Source organism: Brachyistius frenatus, unplaced genomic scaffold (assembly GCF_029030835.1).
Source record: "Brachyistius frenatus isolate BFR_SWC_R1_liver_20210118 unplaced genomic scaffold, ASM2903083v1 Contig_6, whole genome shotgun sequence".
Taxonomy (NCBI): domain Eukaryota; kingdom Metazoa; phylum Chordata; class Actinopteri; family Embiotocidae; genus Brachyistius; species Brachyistius frenatus.
The window spans coordinates 4,925,199-4,942,503 of record NW_027210605.1 but is presented as its reverse complement, the minus strand read 5'-3'; the positions used below and the strand labels follow the sequence as shown (position 1 = coordinate 4,942,503).

The window sequence follows — 17,305 nt, the reverse complement described above, 5'->3', positions numbered from 1 at the left end:
GAGATCTCATGCGCGTGTACATGTTACACACTACTTTCTTTTTGCCAGTGGAGAAAAGCTGAAATCTGTTTCCTATCTCATTTTTGACCCTAATTTATACACACACACACACACACACACACACACACACACACACACACACACACACACACACACACACACACCCCCCTCTCCGTCAGTCAGTCCTTCAGTGTGAAGGTCAGGTCTATTTCATTTCTGTTATCGGCACTTTTTTCCCCCTCCTTTTTCAATTTCTTGTCCAATTCTACTTCCAAACTTTGAAGAAGTGGAATGGGTTTGACCCCGTGTCTGCAACGAGCAGAGAATGAGGGCTTGTGGCATAACAGAGACTTGCTCGGTCTGACCTCACGGAAATATATTTCAAAACCATTTTTTTCCGGGCACCATTTTTGAAGGAGAAATGGTGAATGGAGCAGTGTGCGTTTTGCCTTTATTCAGGGACTCTGTTGCTCCGGGGTGGGCCGGTGGGGATCCAGGGTAATTGCAATAATTCCATTACAGTTAAATTTGAGTCAGCAGGCAGGCAATCACATCCACAGTTCTCACAGCCAACCAGGCTCACAAAACCTTTTTGCTAAAGAGAAATAAATTGCAGAAAACCGTATGCAGCTACTGTGCGCGTATTCTCTAACGCTACACCGAAAGTGCTCCAGTGCATCAATTAATAGGACAAAGTAAACAATGTCATCAGTCGGTTTGAAGATGACTACCTGTCAAAGAGTTGCGATTGAGCTGATTATATCCTGATCATCCCAGTGCGACTGTTTTGTTGTTGTTGAAAACCACTTCAGAGCGAGTGTATTAATGTGCGGGAGATGCAACGAGCTTTCCCTCATAGATCATAATTATCAAAGATTGCTGTGATCTTAATGATTATCACCCCGGGATGTCTGCGTATTTAGATGTGTTGCTCGATATCCGTGTGGATGTGTCAGTGCGTTCATCATTGAAACGTGTGTTTTCTGCTCATTGCCTGGGTGTGTTGTTGTTTATGAGTGTATGCGGAGCAGCTTGAAGCATCTCTCCCTCCTTCCCCCTGCCTGTGACGGTTCATCCATTTGAGTTAGAAGGCCAGGTTGGGATGCAGCCCTATTGAGGATAATTGCCTCTGAAATGAATTACTTGGCAGAGAGTGAGACTGAGGCAAGGGAGGAAATTGTAATTGAACTGCCCTCTCCCTCCCTCCCTCCTCCCCTCTCACCCTCTCCCTTGTGCCTCAAGTTATTACATCTGCAGTGCAGAGAGCCGTTTGCCGTCCCTCCGTAGACACACGTACACACCAAAAATACACACACCCTTACAAAAGCAATTCTTCCCCTCCCCCGCACAATGGCCTCAGCAGAGCACCATATTGATGCAGGGTGATTTCATAGATTGATTGTTCACGGGCACATGCACACCAGGCCACACTACAGTCTTGCACTCTTATTCATAGAATGGGGACAAATACTCTCTCCCACTGTGTTTGCACTCGTCTCTACTGCCCTGCTCCAAATATTCCCCTATTTGGGGTGCCCTTTCGCTGGCCTTCTTAATGCCTAATGGGCTGCAGGACATTGGAGTTGGCACAAACAATTGTGGTGTTCTGTATCTGGAAAGCCCTGGTTACCCCATGTACACAGATACACACACACACACACACACACACACACACACACACACACACACACACAGAGCCAGGCACTGTTATTAATAACCTGCCTGTTGCTGGCCTGCTGACAGTTACCAAGCCTGATGGATTAAAGAGCTGCCACTCATTGTGTTTGATGCTATATGTTTATACAGGCAATATGGTATTTCTCTCTTTACCTTGTATTAAGTGTGGAAGAACTCTTAAGTCCGGTCTCGCCCTACACTCATCAAGAACACATCAGTCTTGTGTTGTCCTTTTAATAGCCAGGGCATGGAAAGAGGAGGAGTGAGTCACGTTAGCCACCTTCTCCTGCCTCAGTCAGACATGCTCATGTTTTGACTCCAGCCATGGCAAACAATAGGATCTATTTCTGTAAATGCACTGGGGTTATCACTCCACTTGTAACAACACCCCCACCTCCCCCCTTCTCTCTCTCTCACTTTCTCTCTCTCTCTCTTTCAACAACTCTCTCTTTTTATCTAACACTCTCATCTACTTACAGAAAATCATGGCCGACAGAAACAGCCGGCTTAGTGTGAGGAAGAAAGAGAAGAAGGTGGAAAACAAAAATAACGACGAGAAGGACAAAGAAAAAGAAAAGGGGAAGGAGAAGATTGTGAAAAAGCCTGACAAACTTGTGAAGAAGCCAGAGAAGACCCCCGAGCAGCCCAAAGCCGATGAAGAGAAGAGGAACGGGGAAAATGAAGGGGCAACGGGAGCAGAGGCAAAGACCAGTGAAGAAAATGGGGAGTTTCAACCCATTGAACTTCCTCCTTTTGAGATTGTCACAGGGTGGGTACAATTTAACAGATACAACACAAAGATGTTGGAGTCAGTGTGTCCTTGTGAGCTGTTTAATACACCCAATTTGGCATTGTTTGATGTTTTGTTTTTTCCTATTTCTATTCTATTATTCGTGTTGTTCAGATGTTACTTGATTTCAGCGAGGAAGCATATTAGTAACTTGCACCTGCCAGCCTTACTAACTCAGCGGTAAGAATAGGGATGAGTCACACAGCGAACACGAATGCCGGGCAGTGCTATATCACTCCTCCGAGCATCTGTTCCCCAGACTCTGTCCTATGAGGATAGGCTGTTTGATAGCAAAGCTATAGGAGATCTATTTGTGAGATCCATTTGGCTCTTCATGTGCAATATAACAATAGATTAATAAAGAAAGGCAGGTCCAGTATGTGCTTTGTGCATGACTGAGTCTTAGAGGACTTGGCACAGTCACAGATCTAGGGGTGATTTGGATGCTTATAATATCGAAACAATGCTTACTCAGTGGTACTCTCATTACTATGCCTTACATAATACTAGTCCAGATTTATTATCAAATTTATCACTTGGATTGATGACAAATTCATCACAAAATGATTGAGTCATGCCCTCAATGACATGCCGGCAAGTGAATGCCTTTATATCAGGATAGTAATTTACGACACCTTTCGTCATGGAGCACTGTCATGCTCCATGATAAAGGGGGGTAGATGTCTTTGAAATGACTGTGAGGACATGCTTTTGGCTGATAAATGAAACCCCAATGACAATGACAGTTGGTACAGTTGAACTGAAAGGTTTTTTTGTTAACAGTTTGTTGTTTTTTTCTTTGAGAGAAAACAAGCTACTTAATGTGACATTTTTGAAAACTCATTTTAACCCCCCACCAGGGAACAAATGAGCCCGTTCTACTTCAAGTTTCAGTTCAGGAATGTGGAGTATTCATCAGGGAGGAACAAAACCCTACTGTGCTTCAAAGTGGATACAGCAGGAGGCAGCACAGAGCCTCTCAAAGGTTATATGGAGGATGAACATACCACAGCTCATGCTGAAGAGGCCTTCTTTCAACAGGTAATGAACACTCTCGCTCAGCTGTTTGTAGAATCATGTTGCACACACATGTAAACTCCAGTTCTCTTTCCTTTAATACTTCATAAATCACTACTCTCATCTTTTCTAGGTGCTCCCTAACTCCTCCCAAGAGTACGATGTCACGTGGTACGTATCATCTAGTCCCTGTGCAGCTTGTGCAGCCAAGCTGGCCAACATCCTCCAGCAGCGCAAAAAGCTTGGTCTCTGCATATTCTGCTCCCGACTCTTTGAGTGGGAGCAGCCAGAGATAGTAGAAGGGCTCAAGGCTCTCGTGAGTGCCGGCTGCAAACTGCGTATGATGAAGCCATCTGACTTCCAGCATGTTTGGGAAACGTATGTTGAGAAGGAGGACCAGAGCTTTACACCATGGGAGGATTGTCAGGAGAACTACAGCTACTATGTGGAGAAACTGGCTGATATCCTCAAGTAGATGTGAGTCAGCAAATGTTGTGCATGCACCGGGCCTTTGTGCTCTGTCTGGGTAAAAAAAAAACAAAAAAAAACAAACGTTTGTTTTTCAAATCTGTCTAGATACTAACCCTGTTTCCTATGTGGATTTGTCTTCTATCTTGTTACTGTTTCAGGTGCACAAGACTTCCCCGCTGACTGAACCACAAATCGGCCAACGTGTGAAATTTCCATTGGTTGAATGTGTGTTTCTTGCAGTCCCATGATGGGGCTGATTGCTTCAATGAGCACTCATGGCAACATTTTGTACTTTTTATTTTGATAATTTCATAGTGACACAAAAATGCTTGAATTTCTACATAAATATATCAAATATCCAGTTTTAGAGGAACGAAGCAGTAACATTAATTGCTGAACCATACAACTTTAATTAAGCTACAGAGAGGACTATATTTTTTATCCACTGACATCTGGTGTTTGTCCAGAGAACTGAAACACTTACTGAAGGAGCATGGATAAATTTACACATATGTTACATATGATACAACATCGGAAGGCTAACAATAATTGGGTTTGAAATAACATTTCATATTTAGCAATGCTTTAATCACCTAATTCATTCAAACAAAGATGTGTATTAAAATATGTACAATTCCTGATCAGGTTTTTTCTGCCAAGTAATGTTGTCTGCAGAACAAATCTGTGCACAATTATGGCTATGTGAAACAGTCTGGTGGTGCAGCTCTTTGCTCTTTCCAGAGTGTAAAATATAAACATTTAATGAATTCTCATGAAATCCAGTACCTGCATTTATGGTCTCCAGAGGATGTATCCTTATAAAACTTACTCAAATTTGACCTAGTGCTGCAGACAAGCCCACCTGTACACACAGGTCATGACAGGGCACTTTTAAAACTAATGACTAATGCATTCAGGACAAAACACAGCTGAGGCTGAGAGCCGGACCATGTAGAGCCAGACAAGCTGTGCCTTTGTTTTCCTTTGATGGCAACAGTGGTAAGATCACATTACATGGCTAAAGCAAGTCTATTGGCTTAATAGTAAAATGCTAAATTAATTTGACGACACTTTCAGAGACTCATTGTTGAAAGGAAACCAGCCCGCCGTTGTTTTCTGTTGTTTTCTGGACGTCAGTCAGAACAGCTAAAGACAGAAAGAATGACATGCAGAAATATGGATCAGTAATGCATTATGTTTCTATAGAGAACCTGTCAAAGCATCATCATAAGTGCTCATTAGAAAAGTATATTTGTAATTTTTATTTATTACCTTGGTCCTCCTGCGGGGTTATTGGTAACAGTGTTGTTTCACTGCAAATTGTGCCATTCTCATTCCCTTCTGCAGATCAGGTTGTTTAAAAAAAAAAAAAAAAGGAAGCATGTAAAGAAGAAACTGTCAGCATCTTTTTTTTTAAGACAATCAAATAGTCATTCAAGTAAATAGGTTCCCTGCTTCCAGCCTGTTGCATGAGACTACCAATTTTCTTAGTTTTCTGTGACACCAAGCTTAACATGTTTGATTATTGGACAAATCAAGACATTTTAAGGCTTCACTTGTATTTCTGTGAAAATAGTATGAATGATATTTTAGAGAATAAAGGAATAATCGATTTATTGACAAAAAAATTAGGCAGTAGACAAAACTATAATGAAAATCATTTTTAGTTGCTCCCTTATTAGAACAATCAGTTATCATGCCATGTATTTTATTAATCTCAGGGCTTTTTACCTTTAGGTAATGCATTCAGATCTGCATCAGTGATGTACTCAGCAAGTGGGTAGGGTGCATCTACAATAGGAGCAAGATAGACATTTCAGTTCAAATGTCAGTTTCACAAACTCATTTCATAAATAGCTCAGACAGTAATCGCTGGTGGGGCTATGTTTGCAGGAAAGGGCGGCCAAAACCGCGAGTCACGAGAGGTGACGTCAACATACCCGCACAGTCCTTTAGCTGAGCCATAGTGAGAAACAGGTTGGCTTCTTCTGGCTTATCATCATCATCATCAACTGTGACGGGAAGAGATACAAAAAAAAAAAAAAATCAACTCATTGTGGCTTTTGTGTGTTCAGTTTTAGATGAAACACAGATGAACAGGGTGTCACATTTAATTCAACCAAAACTTTTGGACTCCACTAACACAAATTTACTGTAGCTAAAAAAAATGCTTCCCTCACTGGTTGCTATTTCTCCTGTTGTGTAATATTGGTTTTTTCAGAACTTTTTCACTACAATAGTGCTTGCTCAGCCAAGAAAGACACTATTCAAGCAGTAAGAGTGAACCAAAACAGTAAAAATGCAGGCGTGACTACTAAAAAAAATCATCTGGCTCTGTCAAGCCAAATGGAGCTTAAGATTTAAGTGAATATTTTGTGGAGGTTAATCATAAATGACCACATTGTTTGCAATTATATATGATCACAATAATGATATTAATTATAGCTACTTTAAAATTGCAGACCTAGAGAATCGATGCACTCAAAGAGAACCCCAAAACTCAAACAAAACCTGGTTTGCGGATGACTCTGAGGATAATGCATCCAAGGAAGACAGCGATGATTCCGAAGAAGAGACAGCCAGAGATGGAAAGAAGCACCCTCCTCTTCAAAACTTCACATGAAAAATAAAAACAGAATGAACATGAGACGGGATATTTGTTGGGTTAAAACTTAGAACTTCAGAACCTCAGTTATACTCACGAAGATTCTGGGTCTTGAAAGATTCACTACTTTTTGAATATGACGGTCTCCCGGTGCGACTCCCCTGGCAGGTATACAGGCTCTGCTCTGTGACCATATATTTCTCAGAGGGCGCAAGATCCATCCGTTGCCCCTCTTTGAACCTGTTTTAATTGTATTTCTTTGAATATTTTGGATTGTTGCTGGTGAATTTTCATAAAGATAAGAATCCACACAAGATATTTGTCATTATTAATATTACCATGTGTAGTTCCACATCTCCGAGCTTTTCATCACCTCACATCTGAGCACTAAGCTGTCGGTGGAGAAGACTTCTGACCAGCCAGTTAACAGGATTATACTAGCCTGAGGGCGCTCTGCAACAAACACAGTTAAAGCTGTGATAACACAAATTCATCACCAAAGGAATGAAAGGAGGAAGCCAAAAATATGTACCTTCAACGTCGAGCCTTACAGCCTGACTCTTTTCTGAATGCCAGATTGTATCCGTCCCTCTCTTGGCTTGGCATTCATAAGATCCAGTGTGAGTTGTCACAACAGAACTGATGTTGTAATTGTTTCCAAATGGATCAAGTGGACTCCCATCTTTGTACCACAGGTACTCCCATCCAGAAGAGACATTAATGTGACAACTGAAGGAGACTGAATCTCCAGTGTGCATCAAACTGTGTGTGGGATCCTGCATCAGCATCGCTCTGGGTTTGGTATCTGATGGATGATGATAATCAATAACAAGAAATAGCCTATGATAGCATGCAGCCTTAAAGTAAATCCCACTGCACAGTCCAGTTTAAGGAGAAGCTGATCTTTGATTAGTGCACAGTGCTTTAAATAAGTATTTTCAAATGGTGAAGTCTATTCCTTATGTTGGAAAAAAAAAATCTCAAAAATTTAAGAGATTTTTTTGCTTTTTTGCAGAGGGTTACAAGATTGATACCAAGCTCATCTATCCCGAGAGCTACAGCCAAAGATAACTGAATAAACACTTTATTATCTTATTTATTTGATCTATAAACAAAGCAAAGTGTAAAAATGACAATAGTTTTACAGGGGCTTATGTATTGGATTTTTGCTGGGAGGACTGGCTTGCTTGAGCTTTATTTTGAATGGACTGCACTAACTTTTTGCCCCTGCTCTCTTGCTTTATATTGAACATGACAGATATAAAAGTGGTATCACTCTCATTATTCAGCCCTTGGCAAAAAAGCAAATAAACTTATTTTTCAAAATGTCAAACGTCTCCTTTTAAAATGAAAATTTTTGCTTAAGGGGGTCCCCACTCGACAACATTTGTCAAAGAATTAAACAATTTAATTTTAAAAGTTTTAAAGTTTCTCTCAAGAATCATGTCAAAAAAGGAGAATGAAATTCTCACCGTATACATCCAGTGTTAGGTGTAAACTGTGGTTGCTGCCGACAGACCTGCTCTTCAGTTTTGCTGAGCAGCTGTATTTTCCACGGTCAGAGGATGAAGCAGAACTGATGGAAAGATTTGTTCCATCTGTGCCAAACAACTCAGCATCAACAGCCTGGAGTTCCTTTTCATCTTTGTACCATGTATAAGTCCAGTTAGAGCTGACCTGCATCCCGCAGCTCATCTTTACACTCTCAGTGGGGAACACATCCAACCACTGGGTTACTGGCTTCAAAGATGGAACAGGAATTTCTAGAGAGAGACAGACACATTAGACATTTTACATCTCTCACAGATATACTCTTAGTTTTTTATTCTTACTGTAACGTTGTATCCCATGAATTCTATGAACACAGAATCATTCCTATAATAACGCACACCACAACACATCAATACAATCTTTGGCTCACCGGATATGTGCAAGGTCCGTCCATCACTGTGCTTTGTCCTGAACATTGTTTGGTCTCTTGTGGCATTGCACTCATAAGTTCCACTGTCCGATAAACGGGTAACATCGATTTTAAAAGTGCTGCTGTTAGTCAGGACTTGGGCTCCGTCTTTGTTCCAGTGATAAGTCCAACCAGATGAGATTTTGACTGTGCATTCAAAGGTCACTAACTCCCCAGTGTACAGCTTCTCAACATCTGGCTGTTGGGTCATCAGGGGCGTCAGCGTATCCGCTTAACATATAAAACAGAAGAAACCTATTTGTGAATGTTTGTGTTATAGCCGCAGCTCTCAATTATTCATAAAATATCTGGCCATGCAGTGAGATAATATGATAATGATCAGAGATGCAAAGCAAAAATACACCTGCATACTACAAATAAATACTTAGAGGAAATCACTGGAAACTTACCTTCAACTTGAAGGTCTATAGGTTGACTGAAATCAGTGGTAAAGACTTGATCAATGCCTCTTTTCACTTGACATGTATATGATCCGCCATCTTGTATTCCAATGTGGCTTATTGAGTGGGTGTTTGCTGTTGCAACAAGTTTACTGCCATTTTTGTACCACATGTATTTCCATTCAGATGAGACATCAATGTGACACGTGAAGGTGACTGATTCAGTGGGAAACATCACCTTGTACTCTGGATCCTGCTCCAGAGTGACAGTTGGTTTTTTATCTGAGGGCAGATTAACAAGCCATTGCTGTCAGTGTATAAAATAACATTGCATCTACTAGGCAAAGAAGCCTTTGCTGTGCCTTTAACAAATATATATCTACCAAAAATCACCCACAAGTTTTTGTTATATCTAAACTTAAGAAAACATTCCCTATTATAGATTCTCCATAAAATTAATATATATATATCTTTACGTCAATTTAAAGGATAAAACTCACCATACACCGTGAGAGTAAGTGGAGAACTGTGGTTGCTGCCGACAGACCTGCTCTTCAGTTTTGCTGAGCAGCTGTATTTTCCACGGTGAGAGGATGAAGCAGAAATGATGGAAAGATTTGTTCCATCTGTGCCAAACAACACAGATTCAAAAGCCTGGAGTTCCTTTTCATCTTTGTACCATGTATAAGTCCAGTTAGAGCTGACCTGCATCCCGCAGCTCATCTTTACACTCTCAGTGGGGAACACATCCAACCACTGGGTTACTGGCTTCAAAGATGGAACAGGAATTTCTAGAGAGAGACAGACACATTAGACATTTTACATATTTGCTTTGCAGGACTGCAGCTCAATTTTTCAGTCGTTAAAAATCCTTTCATTTTTTGTGCTCTAATCAGGTTTTAATTCAAACTGAAGCTGTTTCTCTTCGTAAGCCTCCCTTTACACAAATCATATTTCCCCAAGAACTCCACCTATACCTCAGTGTATAAGTATTCACTGAGGCTCCGTGTTTTACACCACAACATCCTGTTTCAACAGAATATGCAGAAAATAACGAAAGCAAGATGCTCTCAAAATGCAGTTTCACTGAACATTAAACAGCTTTGAGGTTTCTTTTATAAGACAACACAAAATGATAACTTCCTTTACAGCCTAAAATATATTACTTATTTTACCTACCAAGAACTTCCTGTCGTATTTTCTCACTGTTAGTTGTTGAAGTTATTTCACTTCTGGTGGCCTTGCAAGAATATTCCCCTCCATCAGAAACGCCAAGCGAGATGCTAATGGTTTTGTCGGTGTCAGTAAGCTCATGTTCATTCTTGTACCACTGATACTTCCAGCCAGAGGCGAAATCGACTTTGCAAGTGAAGTGAACTGTTTCTCCAGCATACATCGAGTTAATAGCAGGTTGTTTGCTCAGCGTTGGTTTCGGTATGTTTTCTGAAAGAGAGGCATCATATTCCCATCATATTACTGCAACACTTTACCTTGAAGCTTGCGATGCAAATATACTCAGTGGCCTTTTTATTAGGTACACTTTCACAACATGCTGCATACTAGTACAACTGTTCTGCCCTTAAAGTCTTTTATAATGCCTATAATGTTGACCACACTATATTCAGATGTGTTTCTGACATTCTCCTACACTCATTTATGTAAAGGATGAAAAATAAAAAGCATCTCTTAGTAATATGTTTTCAGGTAAAACACCACCTTTAACTATGACCTCAATAACAGACACATTTGAACTCACACATTGCCGATAAAGTTAACCAATACTGACGTAGGATTTAGATGATTGGAAGACGAAAGAAAAATCTAAATTATGACACACAAATCCGTTTTCAATTTTTGGACTTTCTAATCTTAGATTTTTGGTGGGATATTACATCATTTGAACATTTATTGAAATTAAACCATGGGAGAACTATAGAGTGAAAAATCACTATATGATGAAGCTATTTCTAACTCATAGACCTCTGAAATGTGATCTCGACTACACACTGTTTTTTGGAAAGACCATAAAGAATACATAAAGGTTGAAAACCACTGGTTTATATCTTTAACAATGTTTTGTATTTTAAGATTATACGGTTCCATTGTGTCAAATCTTCTTCTGAAAACCTAACAATTTAAGGTGTCAGATAAATGTAGATTAGATGAGAAGAAAATACAATACTTCCCTGAAATTTAGTGGAGTGTAAGTATATAGTAGCTTAAAATGTAAATATTCAAGTAAAGTGCAAGTATCTCAAAATTTTACTTTAGTAAATATATGAGTAAATATACTTAGTTACTTTCCATCCCTGAGAATGAATACATTGTATAGAAGTACTCATGAAGTGTATGGCATTATGGCCAATCAAATTATTTCTTAATGTAATAAAATGTCAAAAATAAAATGAAGACATAATAACTGAACTTTAAAACACATGTTTGACAGTGTGGGAACTGCATTGCCGTCTTGGTGAGAGTTTAGATTGATATCTAATGTTTGTGTAGGCGGCAAAGAGCGACCATGATAAGACCTTTGTGCTGAGGTAAAAGGTGTTGGTGATAGATTAATCTTTAGCATAAACACATGAGTGTTGCGAATCATTTCATTTTACTTTAAAAAGAGAATTGACATATTCACCAAAATGTTCAAATTATATCTTCTATTAACAGAGGACACAACAAGGACTCAACTCCACAGGTGCTGTTGTGCGCAGGTGTAACCCTTTTCACCTGTGCATTACCAGCTATTTCAGTTTGCAAAATGCAGCCACCTATATTGAATTTCTTTTGCTTTGATACAGCATTATTTGAGGTGGGAATGTTCCGTATTACTTCTACATAATCAGTTGCACAATTGATTCCCATTTGGCTCTACTTATCCTGTGCCTAGAAACCATTTTGTTTTGGAAAAGTCAGTATTTGAAAACTGTTTATTTTAGATCCAAAGTGATTATTTCAAGGAATGCTACACATACCTTGAAATATTTGCAGCCAACATATTTTAGTTAGTGAACTTGTTAGAAAACATTATCATATTTACACATTCAGCCGCTAAATGGAGCAACATTATCTTTCATTTGGAGTTGTGCTTCTGGCCTTTATGAAGCTTTAAAAAGCTGGCAGGAAGCTGTATTAGAAGCTGTATTAGAGGGAGCATTTTCTGTAAATTCATCACCATGAGCGACATTCCCATTGTCACATTTTCATTTGTTTCATTATAATTAGAGCTACTTTAAGATATCTTAATGAGTGTAAAGTTAATGTAATGCAATGAAGAAGAGGAGACCTCACCGTAAACTGTGACATTAGCTGTGTTGCTAAATTCAGAGCTGACTCTCCTGGATGGAAGGCTAGCTCTGCAGGCATACACTCCTTGATAGGTTTGAGAGACCGAAGTGATGTTGAGCAGGTCTTCATCCAGGTACAGGACAAAGTCCTCTTTGAGCTCCACTCGATTTTTGTACCAGGTGATTGTCCAGTCAGGGTTGTTAACTTCACACTTAAGCTCCACTAGCTCATCTTCAAACACGTCTAGCCAGGGAGACAGTGGCTTCAGAGTTGGAGTAGGTGGATCTGAAAATATGCATCACAAAGAAATCCTCAAATTAAAATCTATATATAATGAATCCACTGCATCATAAAAAGAAAGAAGAAAGGACCATAGGAGGTGACTCAGATAGACTTACCAGAGACCTGCAGAGATGTAGTTTCACTCGCCTCTGTGGAGAATGATGAGTCTTTTCCTCTCTTGGCTTTGCAGAAATACTGTCCACTATGACTATGATCCAAAAAAGATATTGCATATGTATCCCTCTTAGATGGTAGAATACCCTGTGAATTATGGTACCACAGATATTCCCATCCAGAGGAAACGTCAACTGTGCATCTGAAGGTGATCGATTCTCTGGGGAACATCTTGTCAAAGTTTGAAGTTCGGGTGACCACTGGCTTGGGCGTGTTTGCTATTCAGAAAGACAAAAGAAAAAGGAACATTTTAATAAATCGAATTACCTTCTCTAGAAACACAGCAAAAAATACAAAACTTACCATATACTTGGAGTTCAAGTGGGTTACTCTTATGAGTAAAAACACTGGTGGTTTTGTGCTGACCTTTACAGGTGTAAATTTGAGGATTATTTCCTGCAGTGAATGTCAGCACTGACCCATCTCCAAGAAAAGACAAATTTTGATCTGAAGCAGGATGCAATTGCTCTTCATTTCTGTACCAGGTGAAAATCCAGTCGGAGCTGCCACCAACACTACAATTTAACTCCACTTTCTCAGAGGGGAAGACGTCCAACCAGGCTGACTGTAGCTGCAGAACTGGTACGGGAGGCTCTGAAAGATCATTCAAAGAGTTGAATGTGGCTCACAAGGGGCTCCAAAAAGAAACGACAAGAAATACACTTCATTTCTATTTATCAATCCAAAACACGTGCTCACAAAGACTTTCAAAGGGAAATTACACATTGAAAAACAATGAATTTATTATTGATATGATGTGAGAGTTAAACTGCAGTGATGAAATTATCTGGATACAAACCAGGCTGTGAAATAACTGCTGGAACTTTTTGACAGAGCGCACACTGATTTCACAGGTGACATTTTACTGTTTCACAGCTTGGATGACCTCCAGTCAAAGATATGAGGTATTTTCTAATACTCTAATTTCTCATTTCTCATCTATATTTTTCAAGATTTTTACAGTCCAAAATAATCAGTGGAAGACCTTGATGTGAATATCAAAAGGGGGGAGTTTTCTTGGTAAGGCTTCACAATATGTACCACCTTTGCCTTTTGAAATACTGACTTTAAGATTTTTCAAAAAAATGTAAACCTATAAAATTTGAAAGATGCCACATGATCATTGTCTCTGAGTTATGAGCACGGCAGGACAGCAGAGGTTTAAATCTCACCTGTTGGGATCACTATCGGCAGTGGGGTGACTGGTGGATGAAAGAACAAATGTGGAGAGTAAAACTTAAATCAAAACGACCAACATTTGAGCTTCATCTACACATGAAAAGATTGTTACAAGATCACTAGTAACAATGAATTTAGAGCTGCAATGGTTAATTGATCAGTGGACAGAAAATTATAAGCAGTTGATAATTGTCTTTTTTTTTTTACTATTATTGAAATAAAATAAGAAATTAGCATACATCTCATGTCAAAAATTATAAAGGGGAATGTTTCACAAAATGCACCACCTTTGCCTTTTGAAATACTGACTTTAAGAAGTCACTTCTTTTCACATGACACCTATGGATTTTTCAAAAAAAAAATTAAACCTATCAAATTTGAAAGATGCCACACGATCATTGTCTCTGAGTTATGAGCACGGCAGGACAGCAGAGGTTTAAATCTCACCTGTTGGGATCACTGTTGGCAGTGGGGTGACTGGTGGATGAAAGAACAAATGTGGAGAGTAAAACTTAAATCAAAACGACCAACATTTGAGCTTCATCTACACATGAAGAAAAGATTGTAACAGAATCACTAGTAACAATGAATTTAGAGCTGCAATGGTTAATTGATCAGTGGACAGAAAATTATAAGTAGTTGATAATTGTCTTTTTTATTTGACTATTACTGAAATAAAATAAGAAATTAGTATACATTTCCTATGGAAAATTATAAAGGGGCATGTTTCACAATTTATTGAAATAGTATAGACAAATAACTCATTATATGGATGACTATTAACTGCTGCCCTAAATGAACTATCATAAACCCTCAGCTAAATAAAAAGTATGTTATTTTGATGGAATGAAATCAAATTCATAAATGTTATACAACTGTATATGAGAGGTCCACGTTAGAGAATTGTAGGAACTGCCGAGCTCATGACAATAAAGTACTTCATGTTCCTCGTTAACTCTACCCATGTTCTACTTCCTAAACATGACTCTAGTGTGATTCTGACTTAGTTATTATGAAAACATTTAATACGGATTGAATAAATTAGTTTACTTGAACACACTAAATAATTTTTTTCAGACAATGAGAAAATGTGATCGTCTTTGAAAACAAGATTTAAACTTTCAAATCATTGCAATCTGATCAAATATAGTGTAATGTCTTAACAGTGTGATCATATCTTTCTTACCATCCTGAGGACCCTGAGCTGCACAAACAGCAGTCAGATCTGTCAAATTAAATAATAATGAATGATCAGTGGGAATCAGACTTCAATGTACGCAAAAATATTCTTTTTAAAAACACAAAAATGAATGCAACACTTAAAAACTTACATATGATAAAGAAGACCTCAAAAAGCCCCATTTTCAATTGAGCTGCACATGTAGCTGCTTTGCTGAATTGAGTCATATAGCTGCTGTGAAGGGAAGTTCGATAAAGGAAATAGGCGTCGGTCTAGAAGGGTGTGTGCTCATTTCTAAACTTATGTCAAGGCACCAGCTTTCCTGTCTCTCTGACATCTGCTTTTTGGTGTTTTTGAAGCAAACAGGAAATGTGTTGGTGAACCACATTCACATGTTAGTGCTTTCAACGTCAATTAGAACTGCAGATTTGTGCTAAAAGTGACAAAGGGTTTGGGGAATTGAAAGAACTTGCAAAAACTTTGACGAGACTTTGATATTGTTGTTGGCTATACTGACCGATTGTGTTTGTTTGCTACTTGTGTCAGAAAAAAAGCGATTGAGTGTGTTTAAAAATTTATTTTTACTTCCCGTTTTAAAGATCTACAATATGTCAAGATTAAAATAGTTATTGCACCACAAGCTATGTTTCAAGAAAACACAATTTTTCACTGGTTACAGAATAAAAGTAGGCAGAACTCAAACCAAAATTATTTCTCAAGCCAAGCTTTCCGTTTCGATCAAGGTGTAATTTCACAGCAAATCATTTTTAAAGTTGAGGCTACTGCCATGAGACTTTTGCATCCTGAGCGGAAGCTGAAGGTGTTTTGTTTCCCATCTGACACCAGCCTACGAACTACAAACAGTACAGTGACCTCCTTTTGTCGCTCTATCTAGAGATGCAAATGGAGAAGTTTTTAACTGCTAAATTCTCTTTGAAAATACTTCATGAAATGCATATATAATTTTGACTGTTAATACATAATGATAAATGGTCATACACTATCATTTTGCTGAAGTTATACTTACTGTGGTTAAGTAAAACTTCTCATGGCTGAGATGTTGTGTGTTACTGCTATTTTATTGCTTTCTATTATTCTATTATTATCTTATTGCTTCCTGTATGCTGCTGTAGTGAAAAAAATTTCCCCTCGGGGATTAATAAAGTAACTACCTAACCTAACCTAACAAGTGTCTGTTCCTCTGTCAGTTTTCACTGCACGTCCCCAACCACGAGGTGTCAGTGTGTCTCCAATCGTGGCTGAGACCCTGAGAGTCCAGCATGGTGTATCGACAAAGCACGGCTGTTCATGGTACCTTCAAAACATTTTTTTTTACAGAAATATTAAGTTATTCATCCTGGAGAGAAACTACTTGTAGTACAAGTGAATAAATCAGCTTGTTTCCTACACACCAAAATGTATGTACAATTAGCAATAACGTAATCTTAGTACACAATAATGTTAGGAAAAATAGTAACTCATTGTCAGTGTGTAAATTAAGTTACTGTTATGTGTGTAAAGTTTCCGTTAGTCTATGCATTAAACTGTAGTTGAAATGTCTCATACTGCATGCACACTCCACGAGTTCCTCTCTTGCAGTATATGGCCCCTCGGGGGAAGGAGGAACTGGCTTATCTAGTTTAGCACACATAGGTTAAAAGCAAATGGATGTTAAAAGCAAACATACCCATATAGGAGACAAAGAGACCACATGCTGTTTTATAACCCCATGTATACAATAAAAGGAGCAAAGAGGGAAGTATGTGTTGGAGTTGGCTGATGCCAGGTGAAGAGCTTACAACTCTTAAGACCCTGCACGGACTTCCCTTGCTGCAAGTAAAACTCAGATTTGGGTCCAAGCCTTGTTTTTGTCTGACTGTGGGTTTGATTCTTATCCTATCAGTGCTATGTTATAGTTCTGAACCTAACAAATAACATGTTTATGGCCATGCAATGTATTATGTTAAAAACAAACACACACAAACTATTAATATCAAGAGTAGATCAATGTAATAAGTGGCAGTCCAAGGAAAGGAACAAACACAAGGCCTGTAGAGTTTTGCAAAAGTAAAAAAAAAAAAAAAAAAAACTCTGGACCAAATCCAAGTGCTCAACACTTGCATGTAAGGACACATCACACTGGGTTGGTACCAACAGCCGCGCGGATGTTGTGGTGATCTGTTGGTACGATTGCTGTACTCAAAATTGCGATCACGCTATGTTATGGTCACAAATTTTTGCAGCCGTGAGCACTACTCCGGGTGTTGACTGCACAGCGTTG

General features: G+C 38.9%; 2 protein-coding genes across 2 annotated transcripts; one reads left to right on the top strand and one right to left on the bottom strand.

Moving 5' to 3' along the window:
* The first annotated feature begins 179 nt into the window (after nt 1–179).
* Nucleotides 180–5,971, top strand: apobec2b (apolipoprotein B mRNA editing enzyme, catalytic polypeptide-like 2b). The gene is made up of 4 exons (XM_069687496.1): nt 180–2,446; nt 3,328–3,508; nt 3,618–3,961; nt 4,114–5,971. Exons 1-3 carry the CDS (start codon nt 2,031–2,033, stop codon nt 3,957–3,959), a joined length of 939 nt encoding a protein of 312 aa, XP_069543597.1. The 5' UTR covers nt 180–2,030; the 3' UTR covers nt 3,960–3,961; nt 4,114–5,971.
* Nucleotides 5,013–15,197, bottom strand: LOC138614183 (hemicentin-2). Its single transcript, XM_069687462.1, has 19 exons — nt 15,176–15,197; nt 15,031–15,069; nt 13,838–13,867; nt 12,969–13,259; nt 12,608–12,883; nt 12,213–12,494; nt 10,101–10,364; nt 9,422–9,712; nt 8,931–9,203; nt 8,482–8,751; nt 8,033–8,323; nt 7,093–7,365; nt 6,899–7,013; nt 6,658–6,800; nt 6,467–6,568; nt 5,896–5,967; nt 5,687–5,746; nt 5,228–5,296; nt 5,013–5,101 (listed from the first exon to the last, which is right to left on the bottom strand). The coding sequence occupies exons 5-19, from the start codon at nt 12,834–12,836 to the stop codon at nt 5,037–5,039; spliced, it is 2,799 nt and encodes a 932-aa protein (XP_069543563.1). The 5' UTR covers nt 12,837–12,883; nt 12,969–13,259; nt 13,838–13,867; nt 15,031–15,069; nt 15,176–15,197; the 3' UTR covers nt 5,013–5,036.
* Between the last annotated feature and the right edge of the window lie 2,108 nt (nt 15,198–17,305).